Source organism: Cricetulus griseus, chromosome 10 (assembly GCF_003668045.3).
Source record: "Cricetulus griseus strain 17A/GY chromosome 10, alternate assembly CriGri-PICRH-1.0, whole genome shotgun sequence".
Taxonomy (NCBI): domain Eukaryota; kingdom Metazoa; phylum Chordata; class Mammalia; order Rodentia; family Cricetidae; genus Cricetulus; species Cricetulus griseus.
The window spans coordinates 21,856,679-21,876,027 of NC_048603.1; the positions used below are offsets into that span (position 1 = coordinate 21,856,679).

General features: G+C 49.1%; 1 protein-coding gene across 2 annotated transcripts in view; it reads right to left on the reverse strand.

Moving 5' to 3' along the window:
• The window catches only part of LOC107977585 (thyroglobulin), a 172,540-nt gene that overhangs the window by 88,024 nt on the left and 65,167 nt on the right, over positions 1-19,349 (reverse strand). For both annotated transcript variants that reach the window (XM_027431565.2, XM_035449671.1), the window contains exons 34-37: positions 18,456-18,599; positions 10,974-11,039; positions 2,373-2,507; positions 776-940 (exon numbers count right to left, since the gene is read on the reverse strand). In XM_027431565.2, coding sequence (XP_027287366.1) covers positions 776-940; positions 2,373-2,507; positions 10,974-11,039; positions 18,456-18,599 — 510 coding nt within the window. The remainder of the gene's footprint in view (positions 1-775; positions 941-2,372; positions 2,508-10,973; positions 11,040-18,455; positions 18,600-19,349) is intronic.

The window sequence follows — 19,349 nt, forward strand, 5'->3', positions numbered from 1 at the left end:
CCATGACCTGACTTCTTTGTGCTACAGAGTGCTGAGGAGAAGGTGTCAGGCCGACAGGCAAAATAAGACATGGACAAGAGCTTTCTAAACCATGCAGTATTAACAAAACACATTTAATTATTATCTTATGAAATTCAAAGGCCCAGATTGTTTCTGTGATTCAAAGAATAAATGTGCACCAATGGGAATTTCTCCCACCTTGGCTACTGTACCTGGAAGAATGCTACTTAGCCAGCAACCTATGGTCAAGTCTCCCTTAAGAGTTTCAAAGTCACTGCCCTAAAAGTCTGACCTTGTCTTAGTCACTAAGAGGTCAGGCACCTGCCTCATGGCAAGGAACCAATCAGAAGTTAGCTGGTGGCGCTATGCTTTACGACCCTGGGTGTGCTTTATGGACAAGCGCACAGCAATGACACACAAAGCATAGCAATCACCCTGGGAGGGCCTATGGGCTATAACAACCAGTTGACCAATCAACACAGGGCAAGCCCTCCAAGCCTGGAGGCACACCAATCCTGAACCTGTGCATACCCCTAGACACTCCCCTTACACGGCCCTATAAGATCTCTATGCAGACTCTTCGAGCTGTCTTTGCTAGCCATCAGCCATGGCGGGTGGGTGAAAGACCCGAGCTAACGTGGGGTTAGCTCGTTAAACAACAATAAAGCCTCATGCAGTTTGCATCAAGAAAAAAAAAAGTCACCAAATGAATATCATTCCCAGCTATCCCTCACCCCCAAACTGGGGATGGCTTCAGAGGCCTAGCCTGACTCACCAGACTTGCGGTAGATGTACTCAGCTTCCTCGCGGAGCAGAAGCCAGCAGGTCTGGCTCCGTAGGCTGTGCATGCAGTTATGTGTGTCAGGATAGAACACGCACCTCACACCCCCAGGCTGGATCTGCAGCGTGGTGACAAGGCAGGCCTGGTGACGGGAGCATTCTGCGGAACAGAAGAGAGAGGGGGGCCTGGCCTCAGAACTATTATTTCATTCATGAAGCCATGTATGCACACACCCGTCTACCCATGTGCCAATCTATCCATGAACTGACCCATCCATGCACCGTACCATACGTGCATCCAATCATCAGTCCTGTTTATTCATCCAGAAAGTCAGTTGCCGTCCGTCCGTCCATCCGTCCGTCCGCCGCCCGCCCGCCCATCCATCCATCCATCCATCCATCCATCCATCCTATTAAATCACACATCCACCAATGCACGCGTCCATCCTTCCATCTATCTACTTAATTATCCATGTAGAAGATCTCATTCATAAATTCTGTGCACCAGGGCTGAGAATGAAACGGCGGGTGGTGGGAACCCAATCCACCGTCAAGATATTTTATACAAAATGGTCATGTCTTTTACTGCTTAATTGTCTCATGAGTGTGCTCTTTTCATCCCTTGCTTCGAGGTATTTCCACGGCTTCCCATGGGCTTCAAAGTGCGGCACCACCCTCTACTTTCCATCCCCTGGCACCCTCCTCAGGTCTGTTACCTCCTCTAATTTTTCCTTAACCTGTGACAGAACTGTGTCTCCGCCCCCCAAGCCCACTTGCTGTCCGATACAATTTAACCTACTTCGTGACATTCAGTGCTAAGAATAGCTCTGGAAAATGGGGCAGTCCGCTGAGACTGCCTGAGCTATGTGTGTTGTGCCCTTTATTCAAAGTCCAGTTTCTGAATGACTGCCCAGAGCTGTGTAGTACACAACTTGCCATGGGCACTTGGCAGTGTAGTGTTTATGTTAAACGTCCAGTCATGAGGAGAAGAAATCCAGCATTTGTGTATCTGGAAAGGTTTTAGAGTATCAGGGTGCAAATGTCAGCCGAACTCAGTCACTCTTAGAAAGGGAAAACCTTTGTGGAGCATTAGAATTGTGTGGCCACCTCGATATTAGTTTATTATCACCAATGCCTATGAACTATAGAAAAAGGTGCATCTGGAGATGATTGTACCAATATCAGAGGACTCCAAATTGCTTTTAAAGCATCTCTTATAATTCAGCGTTTACCCCATAGATCTTGGCTTAGTCCCAGGAGCCTGTCCAGGGTGCACACTTCCTCACCATGGCAGCCCACCTGGCTCCGTGCAACCCCTTTTCTCACCCTCACAATAATCCCCCTTCTGCCTGCTGATATCGCTCTACACTGGCTCAAGGCCCCCAGTGGCTGTCTGGCTGTTGCAAACTCTTGACTGTAGACTGCCTTGAGAGGAGTGGGAAGACTCTCAGGTCTCTCCCCCCCTACTTTGTTAGTTGTTTCCTGTCAGGTACTCCCAGGCCATCTTGGAATCTCTTGTCTATCGTTGGTTGGTATCCAGGGCAGTGCTTGGCTGACATCCTGCTGTACCCTCTCTTTGGGGGATTTCTTACCCTGCAAGCAGAAGTCCCGGGCTACAGAGAAGTTACTGGTGGCTGTGGTGCTGATATGGGCAACGTCGAAGTGCTTGATGGATGGATCTATAATGGCTGAAGAGAGGGGCAGAGTCTGCCAGGAGTTCAGGGCAACTGGGAGGCAAAAGAGGAGACAAATCGCATGTGGTTATCACCAGGTACAGAGTGAAGACAGTGGAGACTACCCCAAAAGCTGCCCCAGGGGCCTCTGTGAAGTTTCTATTGAGTCACCGTATGTGTCTGTCTTTTCTATTGTGTTATACTATGCCTTTGTCTGTATCTCCACTCCGTAACTACTTAAGTGGAACAAGCTCTGAGCTCAAGTCTAAGGTTTCAAAGTTTGAAAATTAGACAAGCACATGAAGGCACGACTGTGTCGACAAACTAAGATCAAAGAGGAGAGGGAAGTAGAGACAACAAGGAAACAGTGACATAGTGCCAGTTGCTTCGTAGATATTTTGCCTACTTGTCTTCCTGAGCCTGTGGCTCTCTGTAGGGGCACCATGACGCACTATCTATGGCCCCTATAGAAACGAAGCTCTCATATCCATTTAGTATCTGGTGTCCTAACTAAGTCATTCTACCACTGACCCCCATCTCAAGGAGCTGGCTCCTTCCCCAGGGACAGCTTGTGTCTAGAAGCTAATCCACGCAGACAGACCTGTGGTCTGCCCTGACCACAAACATGGTTGACCCAGCTGTTGCTCTCAGAGAAATGGGCTGGGCCACTGTTTGACTTTCTGCCATGAGCGTTTTCTTCCCAGTCCTGACAAGTTCTGCCCCTTTTCCCTGTGGTCTTGACCCTTACAGTGCTCCATGTGCAAACAAGGCCAAACACTCTGTTTAAGGATCACCTCATGCAAGTGTCCATCTCACAGTCTGTTTCCTGGAAGACACAGTCATGGCATCTGTTTTTAAACATAAAGAAAATGAGGCCCAGGGATAACTACATGGCTTGCCAATGGTGTGAAGACTCTGTCTTCACAGCTACAGAGCCTGTGTCTGACTATGTCTGTCTCCCAATGCCCCCAAGTTCTGCACATGGTACCTGGTACAAGGAACAGAGGCAAAGAGCTAGCAGCCAAGCAGAAGGCTTGGGTGTGGACAGACAGGTCTGTTGGAGTCTGTCTCATTGGCACCAAGGTTGCGAGTTAAGGTAGGCCATGGGACAACAGTTGAGCACTGGGATGAGAGCACCTCTCCCAGGAAGGGCTGTACCTACAGGTCAGTGTTCAGGAATAACTTTAGAGAGGCCAGAAGCTGCCCTACCCTGGTATGGGCTGTGTGAGAATCCAAGGCTGCTGACTCTAGAAAAGCCTGGCCCATCCGGGGCAACGCTGAAGATTAGTAGGGAGAATCATCCCCTCCCTCCCTGTGTCTCTTTGCTTCAGAAGATCACAGTGGTTTAACCTTTATATAAATACCTGTGAGTGTGGACCTCGGGCTTGTAGAGCACACTGATGGTCTAAGGTACCGTGCTTTATGTGTGCCTGCTGTATCGGATTTGCTCTCCGGGCACCCCGAGTACGGTAAGGTGTAGGAGTCTAACGCCTCCTCACAAATGTGATATAAAGGCAAATCAATTCATCAAGAACAAGCTGGAAAGTGGCCAAAGTCACATCAGAGTGAGTCTTTTGAGGTCACTGTCCCAAGTCCCTTTCCAGAACACTGTTCTGAGATGTGGTAGGGTCTTTGCTTTGTTAGTGCAGTACCACAAGCTATATGGGGAGCCTGTAATTTCAATCTCCAACCTGTGTTTAACACCAGTGCTGGTGGGTGAGATGCCACTAAAGTTAGTATGGTAAATAAAGCCAGGAGACAGCCTCACCCCCAGCCCTCACTAGTAACCCTCTGTAGTAGGATTCAGCAGACAGAACACTTTAAGTAGCAACAGTAGTTTCTCCTAGTTCTATGCACTTAAAAGTTTGAGATCCAGGTACCAATGAGGCTGTTTTTTTGTTTGTTTGTTTTATTTTTTGTCCTTCTTCATGGCTCACGGAGGCTACTTTCTTGTCATATTCTTAAATGTCAAGGCAGAGAACAAGCAAGCTCTCTCCTGTCTCTCCTGGCAAAGTGCTAATGCCACCAGGATGGCACCACTGTCGAAGCCGTTATCCCCCATGCTCTGCCTTCAAACACCATCCTTGAGACAGAAGAGTCAGGATCCTGGTCTTTCTGTGCTTGGCTCAAGTCAGGCAGCCTCCTCTGGGCTCTCATTTTGAGCTGGTCTGAGTGCTGCTGTTTTCACAGACAACTCAAATGGCATCTTTGTGATGTGGTCACGCTTAGATGTTCTTAGATGGAAAGAAACTGAAATTTCAGGGAAGAGTGACCATGGGTTTTAGGACCACAGTGGCCAATTATGGTCCAAAGATGGAAACCTTGACCTTACTCCATGTTTAGGAATCTGTCTCTGTAATTAAAGAGTAAATTACGTCCCCAAGTGAGGGCCAGCTCCTGTGTCATTCCCTAGCATCTGAAGCCAAGTCCTTGCCAATGTCCCCACCTTTCCCCACACAAGCCTACATGTTGTCTCTTGAGTGAGCCTTTGTTGTCAAGGGATGCCAGCATCTGGGGGCTCATAGGCTTCCTATAGTCTTCCTGAGAAAAAGACCTTTGGGGACACAGAAGCGTACAGAAGCAGGAAGGCTTGAGATCCCGGTGGCTTTTCATGTCAATTTACTCTCAGCCAGGAACTCACAACACCGATGCATTGTCACTTGTTCAAGATGTAAGAGCTCAACAGCACATCATTTTCTGAAACCACTGGCATGAAAAGCACTCTCTTAGCAGGTAGTGGTGCTGGCTTCTATGGAGCCTGATCTCCACACCCAGTAAACAGGGTCTACTGTAGGTGATCTCCTCCCCAGGTTGATGATGTAGCACCCTTTAGGGGCTTGTCCAGTGGGGAGGGGTTCGTCTGAACAGTAGGTAATTCCTCTGTGTTTGTTTATTTCCTTTCTTTTTTAAAGCACATATATGATAATTATGACGCCAGAGTCATTTGTGACAAAATAGACCCCCCCCACACCAATGTCTCTATGTATCTATCTCTCTATCACTATCTCTCTGTTTCTCTCTCTCTCTCTCTATATATATATATATATATATACATATATATATATATGTATATATATACACACACACATATTTAAATGCTGTGCATCAGTTACTGTTGTGGGTACCACTTCTTTGTCAAACATCTCTTGTTGAATGATGGATTTATTCTCACACAACTTAAACCAAAGACATCTTATTTCACATTTTACCATCTGTCTGTAGCAGTTTTTGTATATTATTTTGATTCCTTAAAAATATCACTGTTAGTTATTTATTCTGGATTAAATCTGTAAACTCACTGACAAGTTTCAAGGGTTCTCCTTTGGTGATCATAGGTAATGACTTTAAAATTCTACATTCATCTCTTCCTTTGGGTGTTATGGATTAATACACGATGCTGCTAAAAGCAGAATGTGTTTATTTTCTCTCTTTTGGAAGTGGCCACCGTTGTCATAAAGGGAAGATGTCTTTGTGTGTCTGTTCTCTCTCACCTCGGGCCAAGCCATCATAGGCTGAAATAGTGACCTGAAATCAACCCTCCCTCCTCTAGGATGGTTTTCTCAGGTACCTTTGTCACAGTGGTGGACGGCTGACCATCCCAAGCTTGGAAAACACGCTAGTAAGTCCCCAAATGAGGCTCCCCTGTCCAACCTACCTTCTTGCCTGCCTGGGGAATGTCCCTGAGACTCTGGGTGGCCCTCCTTGCTGCCAGTCTTGGCTGGCTGTGGTCATTTTCATGCTGTGGACTCCACCTGCTACAAATCTAGACCTGACTACAGCACTCCACAACAGGCATCCCCTAGGAGTCAGCAGGCTGTGGCTGGCAGGGAGGGTCCCCTGAGGTTTGCAGCCATACGAGCCTCTCCCAAGCCTACAGTCTAAACTTGGGCGTCCATGCCTGCCTGCTCCACACAAGTCATGGGAACAGGAAACAAAAGGAAGGTGACAGAATCTCTCTTTATCCTCCTTATGGTAGGGGGCACTGAGGTCTGGGAGGAAAGGACATGGGGCATCTAAGGGTCACAGAGGTTCCAATCCAGGTCACATGACAGAGAGCCAGCACAGAGTCATGCTCTTTCTGCTCCGTCTCACTGTGATCTGGAGCCTCCTCCGTGAGCTGGTGACAGCAGATCAGTTCTCACTGCCTCAGCCTCACCAAAACCCTATCTACATTCAGAGCTCCAGCCTGCTACTCCACTCCATGAATACAGGCTTGCCCTGGGCCAGCCAGCATTTAGCTGGAAAGTATGTATTTGCAACTAGGATATCACACAGCAGCATGTCCTTCTACAAAACACAGGGTAGAGCGGAGAGCAGAGACTGGGAGCGAAGATAAAGCAAGGTGGGTCTGCCTGGGCTGCTCCAGGCCTGTAAGCCAGAGAGACCTGCCACCAGGCCCTGGCAGCCCAGGCAGGTGAGGCACTAGTGTGCCTTTCGAAAGTCTCTTTTCATTATTGCTTGGCAATTACTGTTGTCATCATCATCACCATCATCGTCATCATCATGCTTCTCAGTACTATTATTTCTTGATACAGTTTCTTACTATGTAGTCGAGGCTGGCCTTGAAACTCTCCATCTTTCTCCCTCAGCCTCCCCGGTACTCAGATAACAGGCATGTGCCAACATGCCCGGAGTAAGACAGTGAATTTCAAACCTTCTCCTCAAAAACCGGCGAGAGAGAATAAGGTCATGAATATGCTAATTGGGTTGATATATTCATTCCTCATGCCTTCTCTTTCTGATGTTGACTGTGTTTCTTTGAAGCTAGACTAGAATACATTTGAAGATGTTCATTGTGTACAGACTGTTAGTGTTCAGGCATCTGTACTGGCCTGTCCTTGGGTTCTGACGGGATGCGCCCTCAGCTGCAGCCACTGAGAGCACCGCCTGCCCACCTCCCATTCTCTCTCTTACTCTCTCTTCTCCTCTGCTCCTCCAGTCCCCGGAAATCGTCTCCTTCTCCCCTCCCACCTTTACCCCATTCACTCTCCAATAAAACCTTCCTCCACGCCAGCTCTGCCGCATGGCGTCTTTCTCTCTCGCACCCCCTTTTAAAATTACAACACAGACAAAGAACCATTTTAAACTCCCCTAGCTTCCTCACTCCAGGTCAGCTCCAGAGAAGAGGTTAGATTCCAGAGCTTGGAGCATCTTCAAGCGTTAAAATTCTTCCACAAGAAGGTCCCAGTACTGCAGTGCTGTGTCAACACAGCAGGAGGAGGGCTGTCTTGGCCAGCCAGGAGATCTGAGCTGGTTCCTGCCCTCACCCTCATCTTCCTCACGTGAAACTGGAAAAGGTACCTTTCGGTATCTTTGCTACCGACTAAAAAAAAAATGGGTGATGTGTGGTGGATGCTCTTCCAGGTGGTCAAGAAATCACAAGATATTTTCCCCCCAATTAAGAGGTCACAACTGCAGAATGATAGGGCAGCCCATGTCGGCTGTGAGGGGCTCAGAGCGCGGGGCCTTTACTAGTATCCTGTTGGTAACAGCTAGAGTCCTTTGCCTCCTCAGCCTTTCTCTGAGTTCTCACCCCAGCCATAGAGGAGCTGTGAGAGAGGCTGTAGTGTGTGCCCTACCGTCCTCCGGCTATCTGAGGTGAATGGCAAAGGCTTTTGTGATTTTGAACTTTTCAGTATTCCCATCTCACTGCTGGGACCCTGACTGGCCTCACACCCACCTCACCCTTCCTCCCAGAAGTCAGAGCCACAGGAAAGTGCCAGCACACCAGCTTAGCCAGGCCAGGCTCCCTGGCAGCCAAAGCCTTCCAGGCCCCATTATCTTTCTTTGTGAGAAAGGAAGACAAGAGGTGAGACCACTATGGGGATCTAGACTCAAGAGGTCATCTCTGTCAACCTGTTCCAGAAACACACTCAAAGTAAATCTCTTCCAGCTATGGGTCAAGCCAAATGGTTTGGCTCATTGCTCAGCCACATAACCCATTAGATTCTTGGTTTCCTTATTTGAAAAATGAACCATGTTATCATCTATCTTCCTGGTGATGATCAAATGATTTGCAAATGCTTGATAGTTTCCTTTTTTTTCCAGAACAGAAAGTTCAGAAGGATGAGGCTCTTACATTTGTATGGTACACACACACACACACACACACACACACACACACACACACACACTCACTTGTCTGACTCAGAAACAAATGGTGGTAAGCCAAAACACTGAAGGTAGACTCAAACCCTGCCTCTGACCCACATCAAAGAACTAATCCCAAACTCTGCATTCCAACGGGGACTCTCAGCACAAATGGACTGTGCTCTGCTTTTAGATCTGACTCAGTGAAGGCATGTTTAAAACTGCTGAAACATCAACTTTTCCTTGAAAGCATCTTCCTGGGGCTGAGGACTATAGGGAGGGAGACAGTACTCCATTCTCCACTGTTTTCATCGTGTGTGTGTGTGTGTGTGTGTGTGTGTGTGTGTGTGTGTGTGTATGACTGTATGTCAAGTCTCAATAACACAAGTTGAACACAGATGGAACAAGCATTTTGAACCTTCTCCAGAGACGTTGTGGTTTGATTTGTACATCTGCAACTGTATTTGACATTTATATACCCAAGCATGTTTTTTTCTACAAACTTACTATTTTTCATATAATATTTAAGGATGATGAGTAGGTGACATAAAAAAAAAAAAAAACCACAGCCAATTGATCCACAGCCAAAAAGATGTAGCTAGGAATTTCGAGGACAATTAGGCAAGATGAGCAATGTCTTAAAAATATCACTTTCTCTGGCATAAAATTCCTCCTTGGAGAATTAACCTCAGTCAACACATCAGCCTTCACAAGAGGCTCTGGGTGTTCATTCATCCTACACTTTCATGATGATAAAGACTCATAAAATCCAAATATTCCAAACCAGAAAAACGCAAGCAGACTGGGGGATAATAGGACAACCACACCGTCAACACAGTGCCGTCTTCAACTGTTTGTCCACCACTGGAGTGGGAGTGTCATGGAGGCCGGGGCAGGAAAGGAAAGAGTGTGTGGATGGCTACACAGAGACCTGCAGGACAATGTATGCTTTGGAGAGCTCAGCAGCAGTGTGAAAAAACACACACACCACAATGGGTAAAAACCAATGAGGGTTCGCAACCTTACAGTAGAGAGAGTAGCAGTATGGCAGGACAGACAGAGCCGCAGAAGACTGGACTATGCTAGTCAGTGTGTCAGCTAGTTCTTGCTAGGAGGGAGGAGTTTTCTTCTAAAATGGATGAACTAAACAGCAGTGGGATCTGCGTGTAACAGAAACACAGAGACGAGAGTAAGAACAAAGAGCCACAAGAGTTCCAAGTGGTGGCCTCCAGCATGGGAAAGGCAAGGAGAACAGAGGAGGTATAGATTGCGTGTGTGCACACACACACACACGTGTGCACGCATGCATGAAACTATGTATGTTTGGGTCACTTTGATTGCTCTTAAACCACAAATCTTTGGGGGCACTTTGACTACCCCAACCATGTTTATGTCCTACCCTGATACAATTCAAAATAAATTTCGGTTGAGACATGGATCTTCAGTGAGGATTTAGGAGTCATCAGATCTCTCTAAGCTACACCTCTACCATCTATGACATGCCGATAATGACTCCTGATCAAGCGTGTAGCAGCCACTCAATAGAGGACGTTGAGGGGGGAAGTCTATATGTGCGTGCTGTGTGGTTTTCAAAGTCAGCTGCTTTTCACTCTGAGAAGCAGACTGGTGACACAGGCTGACATTTTTATGTTTCAACCATGGCCTTGGTGTCAAATAACCCCTTCCTTCGTGATTTATAATTTAGCTCCTCAGTTAGGGACATAATGATAGGTATCTCATACTTGTCAAGCATCACGTCATAGGACAGAAGTTAATGGAATATGGACTCTTAGCTGAGTGGCACCTGGAACCTCGTATGTGTGTCTGCTAGGGAGAAGTCAAAGAAGGCACAGTGTAGAGAAACCTTACCCCACATTGACCAGACCCCTTTATCTCACCCCAGAGCACACAGCAGCCCCAGCCCCCACAGTCTGGAGTTCCCATGTTACCTTGCAGCCACTTGGAGCTTGCTGCAGTGGAACAGAAGGGTGGATGGCCTCAGTCTTTATTGAACTCCTGGGACAGTGTCTAGCATACCCTCTGTACAGTGACTGCAAGCTCCAGGTGACTTGCCCCAATAAGCAACTGCCTTTTCACTTTGAGACCACAACACCACTGTCCTGACCTTGTGTTGGACTGTATGAGTCTAGTCTGTGTCTGGGAGGGTGACACATTGTTAGACAGGACAAGGAAAACAACAGGCATAAGGCCTACTTGATTCTGTTATGTGTGCACTCCTGTCATTTATATCTGCGGAAAGGGCCTGGCTGGTATCCAGCCTACCTAAATGTGTTTGGTCCACAGGGTCTAATAGTCATGACACGACAGTCTCACCTCTTATCAAGCCAAGTCAATGCACAAAAGCAAAGGAGAAGAAGAGAAAGATGATGATATTTCTCCCAAGAATGATCAGACCAACAGTGAACTTACCCTTTTCCTCGGTGAGGGATGGCAAGGCAGCAGAAGGACAGAAACTGGGGATATCACTCTGCACAGCTGAAAAGAAGCAGAGGCAGTGTTATCGCCATGGAGACAACAGCAGAGTCCAAGGCAGTGCTATCACCATGGAGACAGCAGCAGAGTCCAGGGCAGTGTTATTGCCATGGAGACAGCAGCAGAGTCCAGGGCAGTGTTATTGCCATGGAGACAACAGCAGAGTCCAGGGCAGTGTTATTGCCATGGAGACAACAGCAGAGTCCAGGGCAGTGTTATCGCCATGGAGACAACAGCAGAGTCCAGGGCAGTGTTATCGCCATGGAGACAACAGCAGAGTCCAGGGCAGTGTTATTGCCATGGAGACAGCAGCAGAGTCCAGGGCAGTGTTATTGCCATGGAGACAACAGCAGAGTCCAGGGCAGTGTTATCGCCATGGAGACAACAGCAGAGTCCAGGGCAGTGATGGAAACCAGAGGACTATGCAGGTCAGAATGAGCCAGTGGAGGGGCTCCACGCTGACGTCCTCTCTCTTGACTCTGGCCCAGGAAGGCTCCATCTGAATCCATGCTACAGCTACCAGCACACAGGGTGAAGAGGCTGCAGTACACTTTGATACTGCTTTACTGCTCCATCTAGGAGTGGCATGCATGGTCCACTCACATGTCATCGTCATTGGCCACACCACACAAATGCCTGCCTCTGAATCTGCCAATGTGGGCCAAGCACCCCATGCCTCAGTTTTCACTTCTGTACTATGGGGATGGCACTACCTACTACCAAGGTTACCGTGGGTCTACAGAGGTAACCCAAAGTGTTATGTTTACCACAGAACAAGGCACAAAAGCTCAGTAAGAGGCGGTGATGAATAGCAAGTTCTGTAGATGGAGATACCTGAACTCTGGGGAAAGACAGGCCTGGCTTTGAAGAGGATCTGTCTCAGAGAAGCAGGGCAGAGGACCAGGATGTCTGCTTTTGATGTCTGGCCTCGGTGTTTGTGGAGTGAAGATGGCGTAGGAAGTCAGTGAGAAACCACGTGCCATGCAGGTGACATGGAAATGGTAAACTAGCTTCCCTTCCTCCCCCTCCACTGAACAATTCCAATTCTCCAAAGCCTCCTCATTCTTTCTCCTTCCGACGACGACTTAAACAGACTTGACGTTTCCAGTAGGTTCTTCCTTGCCAACCTCTGAGTTGAGATCCTGTCCACCATACTGAGAGGTCCACACGGAACGCCTATAATTCCTATGGACTCCCCACTACACTCCTCTGCACAGCCAGAATCCAGTCAGTCATCCTGCATTGTTGTCCCTGCCTGGTGTGCCACACGTCTTCCCTTTCCAGAAGGTCAGGATAGGGAACCCCAGAGTACAGTCATTAGGGAACAGTCTGGAGTATGTGAGGATGTTCGCTCAAATGCGTGCTCCCTTTTATCTGGGCACTCTGATGTAGACATCCACAGAAAGCTCTGTTTGGATGTGGAAGCTTCTTACAGTAAGCCAGGGACAACAGAAACATCTGAATTGAGGACACATGACGGAGACAAAGCTCCCAGCAGCCACTTGTACGTACTGCTCCCTAGACTGCCGGCAGTGGCAATCTAGGGGCGTGAAACACGCCATGGTTGGTTTGAATAATGATCTCCAGTAATACAGCAAGCATTTATGTCACTGGCATGTAGTAAGATCTGGGCATTGGGGACTTATCCTATTCCCTAGAAAAGAGCTTCTCAGGCCTGTGACATTTCCCGAAGGACAAGAGAACCGAAGAATAGTTTATCTTACTGTCTTCTTCCTAGGACCCCTTGAGATCTCAGGACTGAGAAGGGCATGCTTCAGTGTCTCAGTGACTGAGCTCGTGGCTGGGGGCCTCCATAGCTTCCAGATAGGACTTAGTTGCCACAAAGGGTTGACAACTCAGCATCTGACCTCCAGGGAGAACAAAGGGGCTGAATATTGAGTCTGCGCACCAGTGACCAATGATGTGATTGGTGGCATATGTTCCTCATAGAAGCCCCTCAGCTGCTGGGTTGGGAAGGAGAGCACATGGCTGGGATGGGCAAGGGAGACTCTTTTTCCCACTTGCAACCTTGTCCTCCACATCTCTTCCATGTGGCTAGAACTGAGCTGTCGGGGTTGGTTTTTGTTTGCTTGCCTTGGTGGGTATAGGACCATGGGTGTCACACATGCCAGATAAACACTCCACTTCCAACCTACACCCTGCTCCAATCCCAGTTGAACCTAGTTAAGAATGAATAGTAGTTAGCAGCTTGCCTGCATTCCTTGAGCTAGTTTGGCAAACTATTGAACAGCAGGAGGGGGACATGGAAATTCTCAACTTACAGTCAGTTGCTTGGAAGAACAGAAGACCCTGGCAGGTAGTGGGGGAACCCTGTGGGGTTGGCCCCTGGTGCACGGGTTCTGAGTTCTGACTCAACTTCAGGTATTTAATGTCAGAACTAAAAGAATCCATAAACTGGATTCACAAATACCCAGTTTACACCTAGAGAATTGGGATCTTGGCTACAGATGGGACTGTGTCAGAAGCATTGGGGGGAAAAAAAAGTGTCTCCCATCCCATCTTGGCTGGGTTTAAGAAATAGACTAAGCCTTACTTCATTGGTTTGTGAGAAAGGAGAAGGCTCCATGGTGAGGGAACACGGGCTGCCGGCCAATGATGGGAACACACAGTGCTTGGTACGTGTGAGAGTGTTGGTATGATGGGAGTGACGATGGCGGATATGGTAACTGCTCTGTGAATGTGGCACCATCTGAGTGGGTACCAAAGATAGCTAGGAGAGGTTGCCCGTCCCTTCCTTATGTCTCTTGTGCTCCTTGAGGGCCCTTGCCTATCAGAAGAGAGGACACAGAGTTGTGGCTGTCATTTCAAGAAGACACACTGGACCCTGTGAGCAAAGCCAAACACCGCCCCACTGAATCCCATGAGGTGCACGTACAAACAGGGAGGGGGTGACCTTGTCTTCCTCAAAACGCAAGGGGCGCCAGAGCCTGTCTCCACCTATGCAGAAAGCCCTGGGCTTAGGATACTGCAGACCCAAGAGGCCCCTGTGTCCTGGTCCTCCGAACGCTAAGAATATTTCCTTTCTGGCCGGGACATCTTCATGTCTGTGCTAAGCCACATCAAACTTGGCATGAACTTAAGGCTGGCAGCATGAGGAAGCTACTTCCACAGGATCTGTGAGGACCCCTTTGATGCTTCTATGTTCTTGGTGTGTAAGTCATTTTCTCGGACGCTTAATGACTCAGCTTTGCTGTGTCCTCTGTGAGCACAGGCAGGCCAGGCTGCGATGGCTGATGTGCCGCCCTCTTTGCCTAGGCTGTGAGGCGTGTGAGGTGGGAATATGCTTCCCTTGTCTCTACCCCCTGCTTCTCTGGCCCCTACCCTTTATCTGAGACTCATTCTTTCCTGAAGTCTTTTTGACATACGACCTGTAAAAGAGTAGTCATCCCTTCCCGTTTAAATTCTGCTACACACACACACACACACACACACACACACACACACACACACACACACACCTTCCTCCTCCAGAGGGTGTGCCACAGCAACACCTGTCACATTGCTGTGATATAATTCTCTGATCAGAGAACATGTGTCCTCTGAGGGGACAGGAAAGGAACTCTCCTGGCCTGTTAAGCACCAATGCTTCATGCATGCTCAGAGTCATATCTACAGGCAGCCAGAGCTTAGGAACAGCCATTTCCTTCCATGATTGCAGCGAGGCCAAAGTCTCCAGCTTTCCTCCGTCAGAGTTCTCAGTCAACATACGCCTCTTGCCCAAGGGCTGACTGAGAGGAGCAAGGACTAACTATCCTTTGGGGGGGGGGGTTAGGCTCAGTGCTGCTGCTGTGTGTGGCAGCTCCCCAGCCCTGCACAGATCCCTCTCTGCTCAACTCTGTCATCCGCCGATGCAGAGACAAGGGATGGAAGAGTGTGGCTGTGGTGTCTGCATGTGCAGAGGACCTGCACAGCACGCTAGTGTGTTTGGGTCTACTGGAGAAACGGGAGCTCAATGGAAAATGAATGCACAGGGCACAGATAGAGAATGTTTCTCACATATAGCATTTGAGAATGTTTCACACATATAGCATGAGTCAAGAGATGGTTTTTGGCTGGTCCGTATAGTTAACTGAGAGAACACGGACACTATTCAGCCAGGCTTCTTAAGTCAGGCTTATTTTCCTCATCTAGATCTTGGGAAGCAATGATCCTATGGTCTTAAAACTTGCACACATCTTTCTGAAGAAAAACCTGGTAAAGACGAAGCCATCGCCCTACCCTGGAGAGTTGTACTGGATCCTGTCAATGTGTGCCCTCGCAGCCAGCCTTCTTATCTTCACCCTAAGACATGCGAGGGGCCTCTCAGAACACCCACAGCCCTATATGCCCCAAGCTGATTCGTACCAGAGCCATAGATGGGAGTCAAGGGGGCTAATGCCACTGGAGAAGTTCTCTGTCTTCCCAATTGTAGTCCAACTATGAGGGCAGGTACTGTTTAGCTTGCCTGTGCGGGCAGCCTTGTGCCAATGGGCCCCGGAGACATTGGGAGGGGACCCATTTCATTTCTACAACAGAAACTTGTGGCTCCCAGCGGAACACATTTCTTGTTTGCCAATGTTTTCTACAACCAGACTTCCTCTCGGCTGTGCCGGCTAAGCTACAGTTACTCACGCATGCTCACTCTGGCCTCTCTAGGCTGCTCCTGTGAAAAACAGCAATAATTTGTTCTTCTCCCATCCCTCAGCGACCAGCACAGCACACCGGTGCAAATCCCCAGCAAAGTTTTAAAGGGTCCAGCCCTAAGGTGGGAATCCCAACAACAGGGGTTTACCTGCTCAGCCCCCTTTAAAACTGAGAGCTCCCGGAGGCCAGGAAACAGGGAACCATTTGCACTCTGCCATGTGACATAGCAAATCAGAGATAAAATGAACTGGGTGCCTGGCCTGTCTTCTAGATGCTGTGTACCCTGGCGTCTCTCTGCACCTCTTGTCTCTCCTCTGAGGGGAAATGAGGATACGATGAGACAATGCTTGCAAAGCACTGGCCTCCAGCATCCGAGCCTCACGGACAGAGGCCAGGCTGTCACACTGGAAGCTGCTGGGCGCTCCTGACACGTGGGTACTATCTGCTGCTGAGTGACAGCCCTGATATGAATTTTCGTTCTCTGCCATGTGGCTTCTGGTCAGGACTCCTGAATCCCAACCCTGAGCCACAGGGTGTGTGTTGGAAGACACGAGCGCTCCAGGCAGCAGGCAGATGAAAAGGAACGGAGCAGCTGGGACCTGCTGGAACCAGGAGCACCTTGGGTTCCTGTCCTTGCCAGCCCTGTCGAGATGTTGAAACAGCTTGGACGGACTTCCATCGCTTTCTGAACAAACGAATTACTGCTTAAGCTTCTTTCTGTCCAACCCTTCTATAGTCAAATGAAAAATGGAAAGTGGCATTTTCCAGATGCTGGTGGGGTGAAAAGGTGAGAGGATGGACTAAAAAGAGGCCCTGAGGTGAGCATGGCTCTGGAACAGCTTAAGACTGGCAGCTGTCCACAGGGGTCCTTCAGATCTAGCGCATTAGGCAAGTGTGCCCCTCTCCTCCCTGGCCCTCAAGGTAAAGCCTAGAGACCTCTCTGGAAAAACCGCTTGGAATACAAGCCCACAGAGGCAATTTCATTAGACGACTCCCATTTTTTTCCTAAAACAATTCAAGCTGTGGAAAGAAAAATCCAACAAAGCGACCTCAAATCAAGACACAGGGTACAGGAGGTAGCCACAATCAGGAAAATGCCTTCCAGTCTGGCAGTACTGACTGCCACGAAGCTGAAGAAACATATATGAGCAAGGCCAAGGAAACAGAACTATGGCCTAGACTAGAGACTACTCCAGGAGGATCTGGTCCGATACCATGCTAGCCTTTTACAGCTGATGAATTAGTAGCTTGTAAGTTACTAGGATTGGGTGGGGAAAGCCAGCCAGGCAAGGCGTCTGGAGATTTTAAGAACCACTCACTAGGAAGCCTGCCAGGAATTATCCAAAAGGGGACAGAGGAAGCTTCGGGTAATCAGACCAGGGGTTTCAACTTGGCTGCTTCTTAATAGCCACGTGGCTGGGCCAGCATCTTTCACTGTGGCCTCATTTGTTCCATGTGGAAATGGGGGAAGTGGCGTCTACTCCACTGAGCTCCCATGAGGTGAAATGGCATGGCTCATACAGACCTACTATGTGTCTGTCACACAGTGGGGACAGGAAGAATGCCAGTTTCCCCTCGTTGCCCGAGCTAGGTGTTATGGTAGGAGGAATATGGAGATCCAAGTTTCCACCTCTCCAAGCCTTCGGCTACACCAGCATCACTAACTCCAGTTTCTAGGGGAGACTCAAGAGTGGCCAGCACTGTCCAGATTCACTCACAACTGGAACCGAGCCACCCACGGGACAGGTTGGGGACAGTGATCCTCTCCTCAGCCTCTCTGTTACCCCCGAGACCATCTTGTCATCTGAAACGTCTTCCTGAGTTTGCTCCTGGGACACAAGCAGATGGAGAGTCCCTTCTAGTTTCCATGCACCCCGTGGACACCCAGAACCTAGGTGGACGGGACCAGAGCCTCAGCTGCTTGTCCTACTGGCAGAATCTAAGGAGTGATGATATGAGTCTTGCAAAGACCAGCCCGTCCTGATGGAGGGAAGATGCTAACATCTCACGTGAGTCCAGTTATGTCCAAGCTCACACAAAAGCATTCCCTCTTTCCTTCATTGACTTCAGACGGTTCTCGTAAAAGGTACCCAGAGATGAGTCCGGGACGCTGTAACTACTACTGGCCTTCATGAACCACACAGGGCTCAGGCTGTCCTGTCCTGAAATCTTAACTCAAGTGCATAAAAACATACACAGGCTGCCCGCTCCCTTCCCTGACACTGCCATGTGTTACACCATCCTGACACAGGACAACACCCGACACAGCATGGGAACAGAGGGGTCATGGCACAGTGGACAACTGTTGACTTTGCTGCCCCTGTCCGGGGCCAGGCCCTTAGACTCCTTTCTTCCAGTAGCTCTGGATTGGCTGAGACTGTCATTCAAGCGGTCTCTTCAGCAGTGGGGTTATTCATGGGACATTCTGGGCAACCTGATCCTGAGCGCAGAGCTTCTGTGGGATGCGATGAGCACCCCCGCCCCGAAGCAATCGGCGAGGAGTAGCCCACTAAACGAGTTGGCTATAGTCACTGGCTAACTACACCCGTGGAACCTGGTCTGGTTCCGTCTTTCCCGAGATCTAGCTGGTCACCTTTCCTTTCCGTTAATGAGCAGTCTCCGAGGCATGTCTCTTCTTCTTAAATGGGATCCGTTCCTGACATTGGTACCCAGTGAATTCTGCTTAATCTTCCTGATCCTAAAATGTATGTCAGACTAATGCAGGACTGGGAGTCGGACTACACAAGACACAGCTGTCAGGTGCAGGGTACTCACCCGGCTTCTGGTACCACCCAAAGGGATAGGTGGAGACTTCAGTGTCCCCAGAGCCACAGTCCAGAATTCGCCAGGTTGCTCCATTCTCCTCACTGCAGGTGTGAATCCCCATGCTGCTCAGAGTCAGGCAGGCCACCTCTCCTCCTGGAGGAGAACCCGGGAGTTTAGGAAGACGAGCCAGGGAGGAATGTGAACTGAGCGATCGATGTGTGTGTGTGTGGGGGGGAGTTCTGCAAGTTTTTGCTCAGCAGATACTTGGGCTTTTGTTCTGTGTTCCAGGCAGGGACTTGGCCATCCCTACCAATCCAGCTCCTCTGCTTAAGAGCTATGTCCCATGAGTCCCGGAAGGGAGGTGGCTGCTCCTAAGGGAACACCTGCCGATCATGCATAAGAAGTGAGCTGGCTCTATGGGTATCACTTCACTGGGCCCGGAGGAGAGGAAACCTATGTGTGTTTTCATTTACAGATGAGGATGCTGAGGCCTGGAGAGATTATAACGGGACCTGCCCAGAACCACGCTGTCAGTAAGTGATGGGCGAGTGTCCAGTTCAATAGAAATCGTTCGATGTATCTAAAGTTCAGCCAACCATGCTGCCAGGACAGAGCTCTGAAAGCACAGCTGAAGACATATAAGTAAAGTATGGGAACAAGGAAAGACACAGATCTGGGATCAGATAGACATGCGTGTATATAGGTGGACAGACCATGGACCGGGGCAGCCACATTGCTAATGCCAGACTGATGAGCCACCTGCTTCTCCCAGCCCCATTTCCTTGCTGTACACGAGGTTCACTCATCCTCCTTGCCTTGAGGAGATGCTGGGGGGTCACATAGGATTGTAAGTGTGTTTCTAGACTGCGGTGACATGCCAGGCGGTGGGGGCTGCCTCCTTTG